Below are 23,612 nucleotides of genomic sequence, written 5' to 3' on the forward strand. Positions count from 1 at the left end.
AGTAGAAGCCATCCCTCCCAATCAGCAAGTTGCTTATCAAGATCATGATCAGCTTGCTAGTTGCATTTGAATTAGGCTTGACCACAGAAATGGCATAGGCCCCTCACAGACTGCATGGAGTGGTCGCCTGATATATGCCACTCTCAAAATCTGACGCCCCAATTTGTGCTCATTTAAACATAAAGATACTGCTGATCACGTGTGTACAGCCATAACAGATTAAGAGGAGGCCCCTCAAAATAATCTGATGAAATGAATGATTCAATGGGTTGGATTTTACATGTACAAATCGGGCAAACAGTAAATTACAGCATGATGTCAGGTCGGAAACACAATGTCATCAAACTAGTCTCCAGAATCACAGAAGGCAAGCAAGCGCAGAAGTCAGCAGCCCTCCTGCCATTTTGAGATTACGAATTAACCAGCTACTGAGTTTATTAATGACCCAAATGTGTCTGAAACTTTTTGTTGCATGCTGCATTTCTCGGGTGCGGCCAGGAAAAAGTTTGGGAGTGTTTTACAGCAGCTATGACAAGGCAGCACAGGGGTGAAAGTAAAGGTCTGCCAATGGGTCCATAGCTGAATGTAGCAGCAGATTCTGCTGGTGAAGATAGCAGGGTCTGCATGTTTTTTTTTTAAAACTCATTTTGAGCCTTCAATAAAAGTATGAAAAGGCAGAGAGCAGAAGGCCATTAAGCTTGTAGCTGTGACCAACTTCCCGTTCTTGGCATTAGCTCTCTGCTGCATGACATCCCAGCCTACAGTCCCCATTGGGTGCAGGAACCCTCTTTGCACTGTGATTGGCCGCCTTTCCACTGGAGGGCCACTAATTAGCCATTCAATGCTTGATTCGACAAACTGAGACCTTAGGGGTGGGAGTGAGTGCACCAGTTTTCACTCCTCCTCCCTCAAACTGCCGATAAACATAATGTTTTCATTTAATGAAATTGTTCTTATAATTCATGATCTCTTCAAAAAGAGCCTCCAACTGGAGCCACAAGTCTTTAGAGATCCGTATAGATACATTTCGCATATGAGTACAACTTCTACATTTTTCCTAAAAGGTCTTATAGTCACAGTCAATAATTATACAGTACTTTCTAACAAAGAACAAAACATGAAGCTTGGATTATATTTAGGCAAGGTATACAAAGGATAAACATGAAAACTGAAGTCTAAGTGAGAAACATTAAAGGAATGTTAATTTTTATCTTTTAACCCCGCATCTCAATGACTGATGTGCTGAAAATGAAAAGTAACAAGTGGCGGTAAATTTAGAAAAATAAAATATAAAAATGAACGAAAACAATAAACTGCAAGCACGACTACTATAGATTTCACCAGCTCAGGACCAATGAAATTTAGTGCTGTCTCGCCAATATAGATTGTCTAAAATCACAAGCTGCTACTTTCAAGCAAGCATCTGGGATAATGCAATAATGCACCAACAGAAGAAAAGTTAATTCATCTTTATTTGCCAACTGCTGCATTTCTGTTACTGCATCAAGACGATGTATTGCCAATGCCACACCCTTTCCCCATTAACAGAATAGATAGCCTTCAAACTGTGTCCCAGATTTGTTCAAACTGGAGAATTCTGTTATGAAGATGTGTTAAAACAAATCTCAAATGAGAGCCACTGTGTTTTTTTCCCGCTGTATGCTAAATAAAGAACATGTGTTTACTGAGGACCTCTGTTTTGTTTGGCTATTGAGAGATTATAGGACTGCTTCTTTGTTGATTTTCTACGGTCACTCTCTGGATCCATTCTTTAACTTTGCCTCCAGCGTACAGCTGCGGACTGTTCTACTGTGCCTTGCATCTCAATGAACCTGATCAGACTGCAGTCAGGAGTGCACCCCAATGGAGAGGTCAAGCCTGAGTCAGCAGACTGTCTGCACTAGACTGGCGCTCCACAGCTTAGCAATGCTCTGCATCTTTCATTGCCCATATAAGGCAGCTCACCATTAAAACCATCTATTCACAATAAGGCAAATCCTCTTGCTGTTTTTGTATGCACTTCAGTCCTATGAATTTTGCATTAATGGACTTACAACAGACTGCATTAGGATGACTGACATTGCCGTCAACAGGTTGATGAGAAATGCCAGTGTCTCAAGTGCCACTACAGCCTTTTTTAAGCTAAAGCTTATTCTCACGCTCACACATTACATACTGCACCTGCTTAATTATCATACCACTACGCATATATTGGTACCCCAAGTTCTGAATTTACAATTAAAAGGATATGACAATGTAACTCTGGACTTATTTTGTTACAAAAACTATTCAGCTTGCTTGCCTTAAGCCTGGTGGCGAGCAATAATTAAAAATACTCCTGAACTTGCGTCAATAAACTATCCAATTAATCCCATCAGAATACAACATAATGTGATAATTTTATATGCTGCACTTGGTGAATATGCAGAGAAGCAAAACTGGCATCAAGTAGCTGAGTCTCTGAACAGTGCCGATAGAAAATACTTATTTCTTTAAATTGTATTCACAATACAAAGCATTCACTGCGGTGCACGTTTTTGTTCTGAATTTCACAAATGTTTATTTCTCAATATAATTTTATATTCTTTAAAGAACTCAATTGGAGCATTTTATTCCTTTTTGGAAGATACAGGATATTTTCCTGATTTTTTTTTCTTCCCTCCATTGCATAACATTCCCCAACCAAGTAGACGTCATTTGCAAGCCGGTTATCAGAAAGTGCACAGGATTGGTTTGGTGAGAAAGGTTCTCACCAGCCTCTCTCTCACTTGCTACAACTTGTCTCCATTTACAACCTCCATCAGATTGCCTGACTGAGCTCACTAGCTTACTGCATGGGATATACTTGTATCCTACCATTACATGGCACAACACACTGTAGTGCACACACATATACTGTCACAGCATCTCTTTCATGCATGTGTTAATATTAATTATACAGCAACCTGGAAGCATTGGAGATTCATAAATCTATTCAGCCTTGCTCAAAACTTCTCCTACTCTCAATTCCCCGAAAAAGTACCATACAACCTTGTATGAAATAATTAAAATGCTTAAGATGTTACTGACCCATAGGAACACAGGAAAAAGGATAGGCTATTTAGTCTCTTGAGCCTGTTCTGTCATTCGTTGAGAACATGGCTGATCTGCGACCTAACTCCATATACACAGTTTTTTAAAAAACGCAGATATATATCTGCATGAGAAATATTGATCTATCTGGGCAAGTTCACATTTTACACACATGTAAAATATGACAATGTGAGTAATTGATGAGGAATAATGATCTCTCTTAAGAAATGCACCTTCAAATACAATAGTGATGTCAGTACATATATTCCTCCTGTGGTTAAAGGACTAAAAGGCAAATTGCTTAAGAAAACATTGTTCATGGATTTTTAAATGCACAGGATTGTTCGTGGATTGTTAAATGCATGGAAACATGCATTTACAGAGAAATGGAGAAAATATGTTTGGCATTCCATAAAGGGGGAAAAAAGTTAGTTACTTCCATTCACACTTGGCTTTAATTATTGAGCAGAAGGTCAAGCTATCCAAGCAGCAATGAAGCACCATCAAAGCACTGAACTGGATTTAGATGGGATGCACTGTCATTTCAGACACAACCCTTGCTCTTCCTGTCAGACATGATCTCCACTCAAATCTGGACTCCACTCTCACAGTCAGACTGACAGCCTTGGTTTAATCCAATTGCTGCCAAATCTGGAAGTACAACATGCTGTGTGGTAATTTCCGTGCTCAAACTCTCACCCTTGCAATACTAAAGCATAAATCTAGCAAACATCTACAGATACTGTATATCATCTGACCTGGAAAATAAAGTTATTATCTGTGTCCACAATATACGTGAAAAGGCTCCGACTCTCATAAATCTTTTGCCAAACATATGGATTGATATGCTGAGACTGGATATTTTGGGAATAATGAAAACACCATACCGCATTTTCTACTTAACATGTGGCAGTTGGGATGGGGTAGATTTAGTCTAACAGATGGAGTGGGAGTCAGGTCTCAAAACAGGCCCTCATTCAGATTGGAGTGGGACAAATCTAATAGCTTTGTCAATGGCTGTCCAATATGATATCAGTTTCCCTCATTGAGCAGCTGAGTGGATTATCTTTTTGCTTCCTCCCCCCACATCTCCCTCTACAGTTAAGCACCTTGTTAGTTCCTTCAGACGTGCAAAACAGATCTTTACAGGTACTTTCTGAAGAGCAGATTTCTGACGGGTGAGCTTAGTGAATTCATGCATTATGATGGTGCGACTATGAAAGCTGATTAATCTGAATTAAGCATAAACAGATACTATTAAACCAATATTTAAGTAACAGTGAAGCTAACTGTGTTCACCATTATTTATGTCTAAAGCATAGAATTATAGAATGGTTAGAGCACAGGAGACCATTTGGCCCATTGTGTCCGTGCCAGGTCTCTGAAAGGACAGTGCCAATCCCCTGCTTTTGCCTCGTGGCCCTGCAAATTTTTCCTCTTCAAATAATGATGTAAGTCTCTTTTGAAAGCCACAATTACACTCTCAGGCAATGCATTCCAGACACTAACTACTCACTGTGTAAAAAAAATTTACCTCATGTTGCCATTGCTTCTTTACCCAGTTACCTTAAATTGGTGTCTTCTGGTTTTCCACCCTTCCAAGAATGGGAACAGTTTCCTCAACCTACGCTGTGCAGACTCCTCATGATTTTGAATACCTCCATCAAATCTCTTCTCATCCTTCTCTTCTTCAAAGAGAACAGCTCCAGCTTCTACAATCTACCTACGTAAATGAAGTTCCTCATCCCTGGAGCCATTCTCCTGAATCTTTTTTGCACCCTCTCTAATACCTTCACGTCCTTCCAAAAGAGTGATACCCAGAACTGGGTGCAATACTCCAGTTGAGGCAAAAACAGTGTTTTATACAGTTCATCATAACTTCTTCGCTTTTGTACTACAAACCCCTGTTTATAAAGCTCAAGATCCTGTATGCATTAGTAACCTGCCTTGCTACCTTCAATGATTTGTGCACAGATGCCCCAAAGTCCCTCTGCTTCTGAAACTCCTTTAAAATAGTACCCTTTCTTTTCTATTGTTTCTCCCTGATCTTTCTATCAAAATGAATCACTTCATACTTCTCTTCATTCAATTTCATCTGCCACTTCTCCAGCCATTCCACCAAACTGTCTATGTCCTTTTGAAGTTTAACACTATCCTCATATTTTATACTATAAGCAACTGTAGATGAAGAGTTGAAAGTAAAAAAACAAAGTCGTGGTTTGAGATGTGCCGCTCCTCTGAAAACTATGCAAAATGGCAACACCATCTGATTTCCCCATCCAACTATACTGAATGCCATGAAGCTCCTGCACTTGCATAGTAGATATAGGCTAAACTCATGAAAAAAAGTTAGGGCTCATCCGGATCAGTTTCAGTACTCTTGTCAATGGCGTGATAAATTTTAATTATTACCATACAACCTCGCCGAGAATGAAAATTTACTATTACAAGTGTAAAATCGCATCCTTCCAGGTTTTAATTGTTGTTGGAGAGTTAGAAAAATGAATTGCTTGTTTTACTTTTATTTCTATTTCCTTTTGCTCTCTCTCTTAATCAAATCTTTTCCTCTTTTTATTTTTCTTTCTATACATGGTATGACATTAAATCCATACTTCAGATTTTGTTATGTGCATTAACAATATTTCAATCTGATTGGTTCAGGAGAGACACAGTTGCTTGCCCTGTTCAGGTCCTAGATGCCTTTCAGAGGGTGCTGTGCTATCTGGATCTCTGACTAACTACAACTTCATAGAAATGGTTACAGAATTTATACCCAGCAAGGTGAGTCTAAAAGTGTCCCAGCTACAGTACATTCCAGCCCATTATGTTTTTCACACTTTATTTTTGCAATGAGCATCAAAAATGGGAAAGTAAGTGGCATGACAGCTCTGTAGAATATCATTGCTGTCCTTGGACCAGTAGTATCCAAAGTGAAAGCTATACTGTAGTGATCACATTCCTTTATCTTTTCAATCTAAATTAACCATAAATATTACACATACAGAAAAGCAAATGTCCCTACAGCATTAAAAATATACTGCTTTGAATATATATGGACACATATGGTACTAATGGTTGCATTTTCATAATCTGTACAATCAGTATTGCAATATGATCACTCTGTTGCACTAATTCCAGAACCATCCACACTACGCTACTTTCCATGGGGCCCTTCAATCCAGAAGGTGAGAAGACAGTCATTACACTTTGCAAGACTAATTCAATTATGACAAAAATGAAAGTGAGAGATTTTAGATACAAGATGGCTAAGAGTGGAATTTTCCGTGCCCACTGGCTTCAGGTGTCATGACGGGCGTGAGCGGACAATATGGCGGGAAGGTGAAAAATTGGTTTCACATCGTCGTGAAACCAGTTTACAATCGTCTGCTCCGTTTGTTAATTGTGGGCTGTGTTGCCCACCATAACACATCGGGAACTTCATTGTTATACATCTGCATATCGTTATAAGCTCAGCCCACTGGAATCATCCGAGCATGGCAGCATGCGTTTCACAACTGAACATAAGGGACATGCACTTGGCGAGGTGCACTTTGCTTGGGACTTCGAGGTTTGTTGGCCTACCTTGCTCTAGGCATCACTTGCGGTCATCAGCGCAGGTGGTTCACAGGAAGGTCTCTACCTATCAGACCAGCCATAAGGCAAGGGTGGCTTTTCGATAGCTGCAGGGCTAGGGCTTGTTTGGGGAAGGGGGTGGGGGGGGGGGGGCGCTCCCAGGGTGTGTGTGGGGGCACATGTTGATCTTTGCAAGTGGCCTTAAGATGATGAGGGCTGAGGAGGCAGTCTACAGAAGAGATGGAGATGTGAGGGTATGTGAGAGACAGAGACAGAGAGAGAGAGAGACAGACACAGACAGACAGACAGAGACAGAGAGAGACAGAGAGAGAGAGAGAGAGAAAGATATCCCTTGAGCTGGCATCGAGCGAGATGCCAGTGGATGTGTGATGGGCTTGTGAGTGTATGCGATTAGAGTGACGAGATGGTTGTCTTACCCCGGCGGCATGGATGAGACCTTTTATCCTTTCTCTGCACTCTTTTGTGCAGCGTGGGCACTGACCATCTCCGCCCAAACCAGAGTGGGGGTAGAGGACATCGCAGCAGGCTCCAACGGTATCCAGAAGTCATCCCAGGAATGCGTCACTGAATCGGGGGACTGCAGTCTTCTTGCCTTTCAGGGCCATATTTTCTATGCAGCAGTCCTGGGCTGGAAGCGCTGAGAGGTGTGCACTTGGCTGCACTCTAACTATGGCGTCTGGTGTGAGGAAGTGGCAAGGTGACGGCATGATGGGCCAATTGGAGGCCGCCCACCAGCAAAACGGTGTGCTTCCAGGGAATGTATGTTTAATAAGGTGGGTTGGGACGATACAGCGTTAAAAGCCACCATTGCGGCTGGCGGGTAAAATGTCCTTTTTCCCGTCCACTACTGCACTTAGTGCAAATCTGGGATGATCTGTCTGCCCTACTGGTTTAATTTACAAATGCCAAAACCTAAGCTTTCAAGCCATCCAGATCTAAGTGTGAACACTAAAGCATGCTTATGTATTTTTAAAACAGGGCATGTATTTTAACTTGAATCATTAAAATTTATGGCACAGAAGGAGGCCAGTAAGCCTAACATGTCCGAATCTAAAAGCAAACCAGGAGCCAAAAAGGCATCTTGATCATTAGTTCAATATTCACCTTGATAAAAAGGGTATTCCACAGCAAAATTGAATGTATTTTTTCAATTGATGAATGTTTTTCTTCCTCTGTATGGTATTTTATCATTGGATTATATGGTTTTATCTTTTTAAAATTCATATATATTCAACGTAGAAGAAGTGCTTAATAAAAAAAAACTGGATTCTTGATGAGTACCATGAGTTGGAGTCCCAGATTAATGTTAATGAAATGTACTGGTCCTGATTGAATACGTTTTTAAAATTCAAGATCTTTTCATAGCTGCAGACAAGCTCATTTTATAATAAAGGTGATGTAGAGGAGAGAAAAAAAGAAGAAACTGGCATGCTGAAAATTTACATTTCCAGTCCAAAATATTTGGAAACTGCAATAAGCAAGCATCAAAGTAGTTTTTTTAAAAATTCACATGAACACCTCAATTCCCGAATGTTATGCATGCCAAAGATGCCATGGCCACCTCAAAAATGGTCACCAACATAGAACTTTGGCTGTTATCCAGACAACCCCTGGGTTCTAGCTGAAGACAATAAAAGGCAAGACATTAGAACCCATTTACAGGGTTACCTAGTTACAGGGTTCTGTCATACATTTTAAATTGCAAATGGCTCTGATACAGATTCTCTCCAACCATTCTTCAGTGATTTTGCAATTATTTTTGTTGTTTTCGCACAGTGAATTTTAGACATATTTCGAATACAAGATTTTAAAAAGCAGCAGGTGGTGGTGGTGGGCCTTTCACTGTATCAAAAATATAACTCTGGTCATAAAGGAAGCTTTACTTTTTCTTTAAATTACTAAATTTTTTTTATTCATTCATTGTCGCTAGTTAGGCCAGCATTTATTGCCCATTCCCAATTGCCCTTGAGAAGGTGGTGGGTGAGCTGCCTTCTTGAACCGCTGCAGTCCCTATGGTGTAGGTACACCCACAGTGCTGTTAGGAAGGGAGTTCCAGGATTTCGACCCAGCGACAGTGAAGGAATGACGATATATTTCCAAGTCAGGATGGTGAGTGGTTTAGAGGGGAACTTTGTATTTTTGTGATGTGGGCATTGTTGGGATGTTTGGCATTTATTACCCAAGCCTAGCTGCCCTAGGTAGAACCGAATGGCTAGCTAGCCCACTTCACAAGGCAGCTAAGAGTCAATCACGTTGGTGTGGAACTGGAGTTATATATAGGCCAAACCAGGTAAGGACAGCAGGTTTCCTTTTGAGTTGGATATTTACCACAATCTGGTATTTCTAGAATCTTTTAACCAAATTCAAATTCTCAAACTGCCATGGTGAAAGTTGAACTCATGTTCAATATTAGTCCAGGCCGCTGGGTTACTAGGCCAGTAACATAACCAGTACAACATTGTAACTCAGTATATACTTCCATCATAAGCCGTGCAGACTGGGTAGTTTTGTTTTTCCAAAACACACCTTTTACCCACAATTAGTTTATTCACTCAATTTGAAACAACATAGTCAATGCAACAATTTGAACTATTTCACATTCCAATGTATCTAATTTTACATTTTCCAGAGGAATTTTTTTCTGTTCCCACTGTCATTGATGTTTGTTCATGTTATTCTCTCTTCACCAAAATTCTATATTCAAGCGTTTAACACAATACTCCATAATGTCAAAAGGTATGCCACATTTTGCAGTTATAAAGCAAGCTGATTTTACACACCAAAGAAGTAACTACACAGTAGGCTTACGGAGCTTGTAGACAGCTGATGGCAATGGCTGTCAGCACCCGTTTTTGTATGAAAGCTGTAGCCAAATCCTAACATCTGCTCCAATACAATTTACTTTTACATGACACTTAGCAAACATAGAATCAATTACATATTAACAGTATTATTTTCTCTGTTTAGCATTTAAATTGTATTTAACATCACATGCTAAAGAATTCCTCCTAATGTACTACTCTGAAATACATATTAAATGCTGTATTTCCATTCTGAAATTTAACTAGAATAAAACAGCCTACGGAAAAATTTGCAATACTAATTCAGTCTGGGCTACCAGATTATTGAATCTGTACTCTACTAAGAGACGTATTCTATCATGCATTACCAAACCTTGTGAAATGAGAGCAAGCTTTTGCATCTGGCTTACAATAATTCAATGAAAGCCTGGCACACTGGCAGCTAGACAGACCCCCTGCATGTACAGAAGATCCGGTGGGCACTTAGCCATAATTACTAAACAATGTTTCTGCTCCACTTTTTCAGCTGCAGCATACGCAATACAATTTCTTCAAACAAACTAACGGGGAAAGTTGTACATTCTGAATAAAAGCATCAATTGTACCATCTAAACAAGTTGGGTTTTATTCTCTTTGTTTACAGCTGCCTTGCAACACCTTTTCAATAGCAATAGCCTCATCATGTAATACCCATAAATGGCCTCACAGTGTGATGTGAACATTTTGAATTGTTGACTGAAAAAAGGACAAATAGTAACTTAGGTACAGCTAAAGAGAAAAGTTCTATGCCTTGGGCTAAACATTCCACTTACACAGCACAAGCATTCTCACCATTAACAACACAAACACACCACTCTGAATAGTGTAGCAAAAGCACCACATTTATCTCCCAAGTACTAGCTCTTAATTTCATATATTCAAATGGAGCAGCTGTTCAAAAGTAAAGATTTTGCTCTATTATCTGACATGTTGGCATCAGCAACTTAGCTGGATAAGTGAATAACAGGCAGCAAAATATAAGTGCCTGAATGTTTGTGTTTAAAGCAGATAAAAGGAGAGAATGATCCAGAATCTCATCTTGCATGCACTTCTTCTTTAAATAAAACTCTTTTCAGTCGCTTTGCGGCAACATTAAAACTTTTGTTTTGTAACACCACATGAAACATGAAAGAAAAGATTTCTCATATTCGTGGCAAATCTGAAAGCAGAAAACACGTTAATGACCGAAAATATTGCAGTAGGAGCAAAACTGCACAAAAAACAAAGGGAGGAAATAAAAAAAAAAATTTAGGAAGTTTTAAAGACAAAGGGGAAAACAGTAAACACCTTTTTCTAGCATTTAGCTTTATACCTTATAATACACGTTTCTTCCAACAATACTTTTGCACATGTGCGACTGGACTCAACCCACAATCCTCCTTCAGGTGACATGCCCTAAGAGGGCACTGGCAACTATGGACCTCCATTGGATTGGTCCATGATTATGCTTGGCAAAATACTGCAGTTGTTTGCTGTTGCCTTCTGCAGCATGGCTGACCAGGAAACTCTCCCATCAGGTACAATGGAAGGATTTACAGACTGATAATCAACCTGTTTGGCCACATTATGAACATACCTTCCATGGCCATCAAGTCCTGAAGTGGGACTTGAAGCCAGAGCTTCTGGCCCAGAGGTAAGGATACTAATACTGTGCCACAAGGCCTCCCCCACAACCTTCAATAAGAACTGAATTGTGAAAGACTAAAAACAATAATGAAATTTGAGAATTCAGTAGCCATTGGATTTGCTTCGCCACATTGGAACAGAAACTGATCAGAAAGAAAGAGCTTTCCACGTTAGTTAAGGCCCGGGGTTAATTTTGCAACCACTAATTCTTCAGATGCCAGTGATCAAGTTTTACTTCCCTAAAGTTTTAAACCAGTCATCCATAAATTATATGGTCAACCTTGTATGTGAACTTTAGTTAATCCAGAATCCTTTGGCCAATTCTGCTCAACATTATTCGCATCCATCATCATGTTCTCCAAGTATATTAGCATAAAGATTAAGATTCTAGTGTTCAAGTTCTTCCAGTTTTCTCGGTGACCTTCTCCAGCCATACGTCACAGTGCATACCTTCTGCTCTACCAACCCTGGATTATTTGTTCCCGACTCCCACAACTCCGCTAATCTTTCAGCCACAATACTCTGCTCTGTGGAACTTTCTCCCAAAATCATTTTGTCTCTCTACTGCTCTTCAGCCATTTCTTCAGTCCCAGTCCTTCCCATCTCCTGCAAAGCATCCTCCTCTCCCCCATGTAAAATACTCATACTTTTCCTCATTGGAGGTGCTATATTAACACTGGATATAATTTGCAGAGTTAAGAGATTACTGCAGGTTTCCTATGAATATTGCACACTGTTGGGCTATAACATGTTGATGGAAGTTAAAGAATCATGAAACAAGGTTTAAGCATTTTTTTTGTGTAGTCATATCAGTCCTAAAAGAGAGAGGTTTTAGTGCATATCTTGGCTAGTGAACTCATACATCACTACATGATGCATTGATGGTACACAGTGTGGAATCCATACCAGTACAAAGTAATATAATACGGTCACATTATAACTCTATATAAGTTGATTCTACTTGGCTCAGGAGTGCACTAATGTACTTATATCACATTTTTTGATACTGAATCCACTTATAGATCAAATAATGTCACCGCAGCAAATTCTAAGCAAAAAGGGACTGGTCGTCAGCAAAACTAACAACCTTCATAAAGCAGCAAAACAAATTAGCAGCCCAGCACTTCATCACTTAAACATAGGCTGTAATTTTAAAACAACTGAGGCTATAAATGGTACCTACCTGAAATCAATAAATTGTACAATACTGTACATTTTTCTGTTAATCCAGAGCCAGAGAAACTACTTTTTCATCAGCATATCAAATCATATCGCTCCACATTCAAGTAACTAGTGAATATTAAAAATTAACAATGATTTTAAAATATAAGTTATACAGCACAATAAACATCAGTTGTAAAGTGATGAGTATGTGATGTCTGTTTTAAAATATTTTTCTCCCCTTCTGCTTTGTTCGTTACCCTCCCTATGACTGAAAAGGGTAAGTCCCCACTTAAAGGGTAAGCAGTTCCCATGTCATTACTGTTCTGAAAATATTGGGTATCAAAGTGAATAGCTAGGAGATTACAGCCACAAACTTGAGCAAATTAAATGCCATTACTCTATGGGACATCTCATTTGTTCTTCAATGGACTGTCCCATTATGCCATTTACCTGTATGCAATCCTGTGGAAATGTTCTTAAAATGAAAAAAGCAATTTGAACAAAAGATTTAAGAACAAAAAAAAAAACAAAAAAAAGGAATTGAAAAAGCTAAGCAAGGATGGAGATAGAGGAAGCAATAAGTAACATTAACTGAGGTATACATAGTTCAAATACAAAAATGTATTTCCTGACAGATGCTGCTGTCAAAGTTATATTCTGTGGTTATCCAAAACCATCACACCCCACTAACAAACAAGATATAAAAGTGTAATCATCTTGGGAAATCCATTTTTCTGCTTTGTGCAACTTTTGTGGCACTTACATATGAATGAATAATACAGAGTGCATCACAAAGGTGAGACACGTTAAGTACGATCCTTTCCCTCTTGCTCTAATCCATGCTCATATGGATTTCAATCACTATCCAATAAACTGTGCAAGCATATTGTACATGATTAGCAGAAAACACAAACCTACATTACTAACTTAAGTAACAGTATGTCTTCAGATGACTGGGATCTAGTGGCATATCAACCAAATGGTGCAGCCCAGTGGCATACATATCAAATAGAACAGCTTAGTGGCAAGATATTATTTTTTATACTCAAGTATTGAATTTTGTAAATAAAGCTCATATTGCAATTAATTAATTTTATTTCAGTTAAAATATTAACAGTGTTTTGATGCAAGATAATAGGTTTTACATGTCTAAATTATATTCCAGTTTTAGGGATGAGAGATCTTAGCTCTTACTTAGAATTCCATGAGTGCTATTAGTTTTTATTCAGAAAATGAAAAACACTCCCATATTTATGGCATGTTATAAAAAGAACAAAAATACAGAAGAGAATGAATTAAACAGCACATTAGAAAGCAAGGTATACTTTTTCCCTTATACAAGTTATGTGACACCGTATCATCATCCTGTTTACTAAGGCCACAATGCTCAATTGATCTATTTGCAACCATGATGTACATCCGAGTACCAATATCATTATAAAATTGAATTACACCAAATACCTGCCCGTTTCAAAAGCACAACAAGCAACAAGTTCAAAATTTAAGGTTTTTTTAGACTCTCAATATAAAAAGTAGCTAAAGATTGATAGTACAGTAACTGACAGCTGAAATACACTACAAGAGCAACTTGTGTTTATATCATGTCTTTAACACAGAAAAATTCCCCACTCTACAGAGGTGTGAATGGCGAATATTGATGCTAAACCAAAGAACTGGATATTAGAAGAGTGAGTCAACCCTTGGTCAAGGGCTTTAAGATGGTGTTAAAGAAGTGGGGAGAGATTTAGGTAAAGAATTCCAGTTCACAGTGCCTATGTGGCTAAAAGCAAGTCCAACAACGATGGGAGATGCACAAGAGCTCAGAGTCAAAAAGACAAAAAGTTTGGGATGGGTTAGTCATGCTAGATAACCTTACAGACATAGGAGGGGCAAGAGATTAAGAGATTTAAACATGAGAATGAGAATTTTAAATTACAGGCATTGGGGGAAACCAGGAACCAATAAAGGTCAACAAAGACAGGGGTAAATGGGACTTTGTGCAGGATAAAATACAGGAAGAAGAGTTTTGGATGGCCTGAAGTTTGAATTTTCTTGAATTCCGCAACCCACCTCGAGGATGAAAATTCAGGTCATGAGGTCAGAAGCTTAGCTCAGGGTCAAATGGGAATCTGAGTCTGCTTCAGCCTGAGATATTGACCGGGTAGGGGTGGAATTGGTGGTAATGCTGCAGAATTTGTGGTGAGGATTGAAGATGATGACTTCAACCTTCCCAGTATTTAACAAGCCGAAATAATGGGGACTAGACATCAAAATGGAAATGAGGGAATGTTTGAACAAACTAAAGTATCTTGTTAAATGGAGGGCCAAAAGCTGAATAGCTGCTGTTTGAAAATGCAGTTGTAAGTGGCCTTGGGTAGAAATTTTCCAAAAGGAACAGATGCAGGGGGAAGTGGGATTAGGAGGCGGATGCAGTTGGTGAGCGATACAAGGAAGCGGTCAGAGATGGTTGTTTTTGTGGTTGAGATCATGTGAGAGGAGAGGCAGCAGCAGATGGCAAGATCGAGGGGGTGACTGTGAATATCGTGGGAGAGTTTATAAATTGACAGGATGACAACCATAGGATTCATATGACTTAAGAAGCCTTTAAGAAAAAGAAAAGACAGATTTGAGTTTGCATAGCACTTTTCATGACCTCAGGACATCCCAGCACACTTAGAAATATACTCTTATGGCTTGATATATTGAACTCATTAGGCAGAATTTTCTGCCTGCCAGGCGAGCGGGCCCAACCCAATCACCAGCGGGCGGGGAGCCGATCCCCACTGGAGAAGCGGGCCCCGCCACTATTTTACGTGGGCGGGCCAATTAAAGCCCACCCAGCATGACGTCCGGCTATGCACTTCCTGTGCGGGCGGGGGCGGATTCCCCAAAAGCAATAGTGCGCTCTTTTGTGCATGCGCACGAAAGAGCGCACATCTCCCTGAGGTTAAGTGCTGCCTCAGGGAGATCGCTTATGCTTTTAAAAAGATTAAAAATAGAAAAAAAAAATCCCTAACATGTCCTCCTCATGTGACATTGTCACATGAGATGGGACATGTTCATAAATTACAGTAAAACTTTATTAAACTTTTTAGAACACTGCATGAAACCTCACCCCGCCGGTGGATGAGGTTTCATGTTTTTTCTATTTGCCGCCGGGGCTCCTGGCCTGCCCACCAACCTTAAGGTTGGACGGGCAGGTCCTTTAATTGTTTAAATGATCCTGTCAATGGCCTCAATTGGCTACTGACAGGTTGATGGGCGCACAGCTGATTTTGCTGTGCCCCCACCTTCCTGAAAATTTAAATGGGCTGGGATGATGTCGGGGGTTCCGCCCGGCATCATCCCGCGTAATCTTACGCGTCGGCGAGTGGGCCCCACCCCCTCCTTGCCAACGGCAAAATTCTGCCCATTGTTTTATAATTTTATAGCATAATTACAGCCATTGACTATTAAATATTTAGTTAAACTTTAGATATGTTTTTATTCAAAGTTCCCCATACAGAAATCAGTATTTACTCCATTTTCCAGTTTATTCTTCACAATCCTGCTTTTGCAAGCATGAAAATCATGCTTAAAGTTAAAAATTAAAAGTACAAAGTAAACTATTCACAATTACAGTGATTGTTTGCTTGAAAAGAATGGAAGTAATGCCAGATCTTATTGGAGTGGGCATCTCAGTTAAATTTTATCCTGCACCCTCAGCTCGAAAAGATTCAGTGCCATAATTTCCCGGAAGTGCAAGCCAATGTGTAGCGTTGAGGGCAACCAGAAACTTATGTGAATGGAGGGATCAACAGTGTATCTCCTTATACTGATGAGATTTAGGGATTGAGAAATAAACAGGAAGGACTAGGAAGAAGGGGAATTAGAATTAAATCAGGTACAGAAAGAGAAATAAAGGGAAAGAAAGACTGATTAAGAGATGGAACAAAAGAAAGACAAAGGAAAAATTTTAAAAACCACAAATTTTAAATGTCAGATTTTTTAAATCCTCAACAACAATTTACCACTTGCAGGAAGGAGACTGAACAGTTTACACTGCCCTCTTTCAGGGCCAGACAGACCGATAGGCATTGCATTAAAAACCATAGCATCATTAAAAAGGTGTTAACACTGTTAAGTTCTAGTGAGGTTAATAGCCCAATTAATGTGCCAATCTCGCAAAAAAATAAGAGGGAGGCCAGGGATAAGATGCTGTTTGCATGAACCAAAAAGCAGAGTTGGCATAAATCAATCAACAAGTTCTGGGGGTTTGCAACTCATTCATATCTTTTTATCCTCTCAACCTGCTGGTTGATTTGCTCATTAATAAGGGTGTGTTTTGTCAACATGGCATTATTTTTCCAGCAAAATTTGGGCCAATGTTTACTAATGGTAGAAAAGAAAAACAAACTGTAAATCTGAAAATAGTTCACAAAAAAAAGCTAAAGAAAAGAAAGGGGCAACTATAGTTTTAATACAAAAGTAACTGAATCCAATCCAATAAGAAATTTGCAATTAAGTGTTAAAGCTTGAGATCCACAGACAATCTCACAAACTGTCTGCTATAATTCAGATACAACAGAGTTAAGTTTCGGCAGTGCACAAAGTATATAAAAACTAAACTTCTCAAAAAAATAAAATATCCTCCAAGGCATTCTTTATTTTTTAAAAAAAATCTAGCAACACTTGCTGATTACTAAATGAGCTGTTAACTATAGGTCATTAAAATTCTTTGAATATTTGTTGATGAACATTCTGAAAAAATGTGCTTTTCCTTTGGTTCCTTAGTTCTGAGTTCTTGAAGTTATCCAAGGGATTTTTAAAAAAATTAATATTTAAAAGAACAGCAGTAGCACATTTATCTCTCAGTACATTCCTACCACTCCTCTTCACGTTGATAATTCATAAAATATATAACAAATATCAGTAGATGAAAACTCGACAAGGCTAGTTCATTTTTTAAATTGCATTTTCTTGCCCATTTGTTAAACAGCTATCCTCTTTACATTTTAACACAGGTAATTTTTTTAAATCAATGGCCAAATTTGAGTATTGGTAAAGAGAGACATGTCTAAGCTTTTTGTCTTGCACTCATCAGGACACTTGCAAGAATACCAGTATAAAGGGGAACACAATAATTTATATTATAAGTGAAGAGTGTACTGATTGGTTGGCACGTGGCATTGCCATGGAGCATGCACCACTGATGGTGACTGACAGTTAACGGACAAGCATCGTTTGAAATTTAAACTAGGCAGCTTGACCCTGATTGGTCAAGGCATTGCCCTGAAGAATGAGTCAGCGAATGGCTGTCACTTACATTGAAACGGGCGCATTGTACGTACATGTTCTGTCTGCAAAGAGCAGGGCCTGTGTATTAATATATTTAGCTTCCAGTACATACAAACGTGCCACACTGCGAGCTCGACTGATGATCTTAAATTGATTGTCTGTGTAATTCTTAGCACACTGGGGATTATTTAGCAAATGTTGTCCCATCACAGAATCAGATCTAATGTCGGACACTGTGTTTTGAGTTTTGCAAGCACGGACTAGTTGGGTTTGGTCTGTGCCCTGCCCATTGCAGCTGGTACATGCTGTTTGATACGATCCACCAGTCTTTTGGACATACGGCCTACATACCTAGCATCACATTGACACTGAAATTCATACACCACATTACTCTTTTGTGTGATAAACAGAACGTCATTTTGGCTTGACGACAGCACCCCATTAGTGGCGGATACCATTCGTGTTGCTACTGAATAGGAGCAGCGTGAAACAGCTAGCTTCACCCGTTGCTCAAATTTTTGAGATACCTTTCCCTTCCAGGGTAATCTGAGGTAGACTGGGCACTTTTAGGCTGAAAGTGACGTTCTTAGGCCCATTCATGAGCTTGCGTGATACACAGCGTGAAATGATCTGATCAGGGTAGCCATTATCCTGCAGGATGCCCTATGATGCGCCCTATTTCAGCATCAAGCTTGCATGGTGAGCAAATGGCTCAGGCCCAATTTACAAGGTTGCCAATAAGACCAAACTTATAGCGCGTGGAACTGTAAGAATCCAAACACGTATATTGACCAGTGAAAATAGGTTTGCGGTAGACTGTGATAAAGAAACCCCTGGCAGATTTCTCAACTATATCGTGGCAATGTAGACCTGCCAGTATTGCATGAATCAATATTCATTGAACTTATGAACTTGGCAACTTGCGCAGTTGAGTTCAGTTTTAATGACACCACGTATGCCCAAATAGATGGTGTTGCCATGGGATCCCCTCTAGGTCCAGCTCTTGCAAACATCTTTGTTGGATTCCATGAGAAACGTGTCTTCAATGGAATGACACCTAACCTCCTACCTCTCGCATGTTTCCGATATGTGGATGATATGTTTGCTATATTTAAATCCGCAGCTGCATGTAACAATTTCCTTACATGTCTTAATGGGCTCCATCCTGTGCTCAAATTCACCTATGAAATGGAGCAGTCAAATGAACTCCCCTTCCTTGACATACTAGTTGAGAAATCTACCAGGGGATTCTCTACCACAGTCTAGCACAAGCCTACCTTCCCTGGTCAATATACATGTTGGCATTCCCACAGTTCCATGTGCTATAAGATTGGTTCTATCAGCAACCTTGTAAACAGAGCCCCAGCCATTTGCTCACCATGCAAGCTTGATGCTCAAGTAGGGTACATCAAATATTTATTTAAAAAAAGAGCAAATTTGGATAATTAAGATGACAAATTTTTGGGTCAAATTTTGATCCAGAATGTAATCACTGAAAATCATTAGGGACACTCAAAGTCCATTCTTTCAACAATCTTGATATCAGAATTTTGTTTATTTTACTTAGACAAAGACACCCACTTATTCTGAAACCTGCAGGTTACACACTGTAATCAAAATTAATTTCAATAGAAGTAGCAAGGAAACCATTATATTAAATGGGACACACTCAACATTCCTTATCCTAGATAAAATGTTTTTTGCCAAAATTGTATTGATATTAGACAAAATGAAAAGCTTAGATTTTGAAATTTTCACAAGTATTACTGTACAGAAATCTACCTCCCAGCATATTAAACACACCTCTAATAATATTAAGTAATGGTTTTTGAATGTGTTATCTGTGACTAGTGGATGCAACTGATGCCACAAATTATGGTACTATGTAATTTCAGAAGTAATATGTCATTGCAACAAACAGTTACTTATAAAATTAAATGTTTTTTTTTTAACTTTCCAAAAAATATATACCTTGGTAATATAATATGTGCACTAGCCCTAGATCCTATCTTGTATTGCATAAATATTCCTGTTGTGCAACATTACATCCTTTCTTCCAATGTGTCCTTCTACCAAATGCATTTGGTAAAAGAACACCTTTCCAATGCAGCTAGTTACAATTACAGCATTTCATCTATATTTTATTCCCTATGCAATAACTTCCTGTATTTAAGAGTAAAACTAATCAGTTGCTTATCAACAATATTTTATTATAAACACTCATGTTAAACTAGGCACAGGACTGTGCTGTCAATCTGTGATTGAAGAGCCTATAGAATCGATGGGATCAATTTGGAGAAAAGTGTAATGGAAATGATAAAGTGGTTAAAAAAAAAGTCCATCATTCAAAAGGCATTCATGTCAGGAACTGGCGAGTAAACCACACCCACTATTGCACTGAAGCTCAATTGCAGTGTTTGTGCTAATGTTACTACACCTCCTGTTCAGACTGCACTATTCTGTTCCATAATTGAAATTTGGACTTGATTAACATTGAAAATTAAAATTATTAAAAGACAGTGTTTTGCACCATCAAATAGTTTACTGACAATAATATAGCACCATTGTAGCAAATGTTAGAATCAAGATGTAATTGGAAGCAGCTAAGAATTTAATTCCTATTTCCGTATTTAAAAAAGTTATATTTGTTATTTTTTTCACTAAACATAAGCAACAACACAATTCAGGAAAACGGCCTTCTAGAGAGCTCCTTTTCCAAAGCTTAATAAAACCCAACCCACACTATCAGATCAAATAGCAATAGCTAATTGCACAAAATCATTAGTGAAAGGTGATCTCATGCAAGCAATTTCAGAGTAAAACGTTTTCCAATTTTGTACACCTAAATCATTAGACATCGACAACAGTGAAATATCTATTCAAACACGTGGAAAGAAATAAAGTGTGTTGTGCACTTCCACTGGGATCAATGACAAAATCTCACCTCGTTTGTGAAGCCACCCCTCTTTCACTATTGTACCTTCAGTCATAGCGGTGCGAAAGATTTAAGCAGCAGCAGAACTTCACTCCAAAGGGAGTTGACTCTATTGAACTCCTTGTTCTTCACAACAACCTGCATTAGACAAAAAATACACAAGGATCAGTAGCAGGGAATTGTGTTAGCAAGTGTGTTTTGGGTTATGCATTAGGGCAGATAGGAGCTCATACACACTCAAGTGATTTCCAAGCTACCAGGGCTGATCTAATTTTAATGAATGAACGGCAACGCCTCTAGTGCAGCATCGGCAGCCAGCATCCTACTCCCCGCTCACACTCACGGGACCAGCCGTTCCCCGGCTGCAGGGACGGCCGAGACGGAGGGAGCGGAGCCCAGCCCGGGGTGCTGACCGATCTCCCATCTGCGCCAACTCTTCAGCCATCTCCGTACAGGCAAATGGAAACGGGCCTAGAGCTCGGCCAGGCCTGGGGCGCTGGGATCGATCAGAGTGAAAAGTTTACCCCCAGCCCTGCTTTCCTACCTGCAACCGCTCCACCTGGCCCGGCTTCTCCCCTCCCTCCCCATGCTGCCCCTATTTTGAGCTCCGGATCATGACTGACGTTCCCACGGCGCTGAGCTGCTGAGCGCTGGAGTCAAAGCGGTGGGACAGCTTCCTCCTTTGGGTGAGAATTGGTGACGTTAGGCTGTCTTGGGCTCCCCGGCACGTCAGTACAGGGGCTACACACTGCCCAGGCCAGCTCTCAGCTCGACATTACTAACTAGCAGTAAACAAAGTAAATAGCAGGATCCGCAATAAACAAATCGACTACTACAATTAACAGCAGTAAACAAAGTAACCACTAAGACTAACTACCAGCACTAAACAAAGTAACCACTAAGACTAACTACCAGCACTAAACAAAGTAACTATTACAACTGTCAGTAAATAACTTATTGAAAGTGGCACTAGCTAAGTAACTCCTGGAATCAACAATAAATTAAAATACAACTGAAAGTGACACATAAAGACTGAGACTGCCACTACACAAAACAACTTCTGGGATTAGCACAAAGTCACTACAGGGACGTACTATTGTGATGGGCAGTGAACAAAGTCACTGTTTCCATTGGCAGGTGGGTAGGTAACCAGAGGACACAAATTTAAGATAATTAATGAAGAACCAGTTATGATCTGGAAGCAATGCTGGTCATAGCAGATTCAATCATCAACTTCAAAATGGAATTAGATATATGTTTGAAAAGAAAAAAAATGCAAGGCTACAGGGGAAGAAATTGGTTCGCTCCTTCAAAGGGCCAGCACAGGAACGATGAACCAAATGGCCTTCTTTGTGCTGTGAGATTCTATGATACTGGAACCACACTAAACAAGGTAACTATTAGGACCAGCTTTTAAAAAAAATACTGAAACCGCACTGCTTATAGCTACTGGGATTGGTGTTAAGATACAATACAGCTTGCAAATGGTATCTTGGCCTTTGGTCTTTAAGAGTAAGGAAGTCATGCTGCAATTACAGAGGGTTTTGATAAGACTGCACCTGGTGTACCTGTGTACAGTTTTGGTCTTTGTACCGAGGAAGGAATATACCTGCCTTAGAGGGGGTGCAATGAAGGTTCACTAGATGAAAGGGTTGTTTTATGAGGTGGGATTGAGTAAAATGAGAATGAGTAGAGTGGGCCAATACTCTGGAGTCTAGAAGAAAGGGAGGTGATCTCATTGAAACTTAAAAAAGATTCTCTATGGACTTGAAGGGTAGATGCTGAGGGACTGTTTTCTCTAGCTGGAGAAACTAGAAGGCATAATCTCAGGATAAAGGGTAAACCAATTAGGTCAAAGATGAGATTTTTTTTCACTCAAAGGATTGTAAATCTTTGGCATTCTCTACCAGAGGGCTGTGAATGTTCAGTCATTGAATATATTCAAGGCTGAGATTAATAGAGTTTTAGGCTCTAAGGGAATCATGGGCCTGGGGATCAGGTGGGAAGGTGGAGGCGAAGTCAAAGATCAATTACGATCTTATTGAATGGTAGGGCAGGCTTGAGGGGGCATATGGTCTATTTCTGCTGCTATTTCTGATGTTCTTGTAGCTACTGAATGAATAACTGGGATTGACACTGAAAATAATAACAGCTGGGGCTGCCACTAAACAGTTTAGTTACTGGGTTGGCATTAAAGAAAGTAACTGTTGTGACTGCCACTAGACCAAATAATTATAATTACTGGCACTGACCACAATGGCCACCACCAAACCAAGTAACTACTGAGTTAACTACAGAACTGCTACCAAATGAAGTAACTTCTTGGGATAAGTAGACGGCCCATCACTTTTCAAAGTAGCTACTAGGATCGTTTCTAAATAAAATAACAACTGGAACTCTGACCATCACTGGAAACCAGGCCCTGGTTAAAATAGCCCAGGTTACTTCCCCACCAAAAAGCTGCACAGTTCCTGCCAACCATGATTTTCATACGAACATGTGAACAAGAAGCTGGAGTAAGCCATTCAGCTGCTCGAGCCTGCTCTGTCATTTAATAAGATCATGGCTGATCTGATAGTAACCTGATATCTGCATCCCACCCACTGCTGATAACCTATCGTCCCCTTGCTCACCAAGAATCTATCCACCTCAGCCTTAAAATATTCAAAGACTCTGCTTCACCACATTTTCAGGAAGAGAGTTGCAAAGATTCACAACCCTCTGAGTGAAAAAAGTTCACCTCATCTCTGTTTAAATTGGGCAGCCCCTTATTTTTAAACAATGACCCCTAGTTCTAGATTATTCCACAAAAGGAAACATCCTCTCCACATCCACCCTGCCAATACCCCTCAGGCTCTTATATGCTTCAATCAAGTCACCTCTTACTCTTCTAAATTCCAGTGGATACAAGCCTAGCTTGTCCAACCTTTCCTCATAAGACAACCCACCCATTCCAGGTATTGGTCTGGTAAACCTTCTCTGAACTGCTTCCAATGCATTTACATCATTCCTTAAACAAGGTGATCAATACTGTACACAGTACTCCAAATGTGGTCTCACTAGTGCCCTGTACAACTGAAGCATAACCTCCCTACTTTTGAATT

The 23,612-nt window shown here is 39.7% G+C and overlaps 1 protein-coding gene across 1 annotated transcript in view; it reads right to left on the bottom strand.

Moving 5' to 3' along the window:
• akt1 (AKT serine/threonine kinase 1) overlaps positions 1-21,196 on the bottom strand; it is an 86,738-nt gene extending 65,542 nt beyond the window's left edge. The window contains exons 1-2 of the mRNA XM_078562503.1: positions 21,053-21,196; positions 20,518-20,646 (exon numbers count right to left, since the gene is read on the bottom strand). Of these exons, the coding sequence (XP_078418629.1) occupies positions 20,518-20,563 (46 nt within the window). The 5' untranslated portion in view covers positions 20,564-20,646; positions 21,053-21,196. The remainder of the gene's footprint in view (positions 1-20,517; positions 20,647-21,052) is intronic.
• Between the last annotated feature and the right edge of the window lie 2,416 nt (positions 21,197-23,612).

The sequence above is a fragment of the Cetorhinus maximus genome, chromosome 18 (assembly GCF_964194155.1).
Source record: "Cetorhinus maximus chromosome 18, sCetMax3.hap1.1, whole genome shotgun sequence".
Taxonomy (NCBI): domain Eukaryota; kingdom Metazoa; phylum Chordata; class Chondrichthyes; order Lamniformes; family Cetorhinidae; genus Cetorhinus; species Cetorhinus maximus.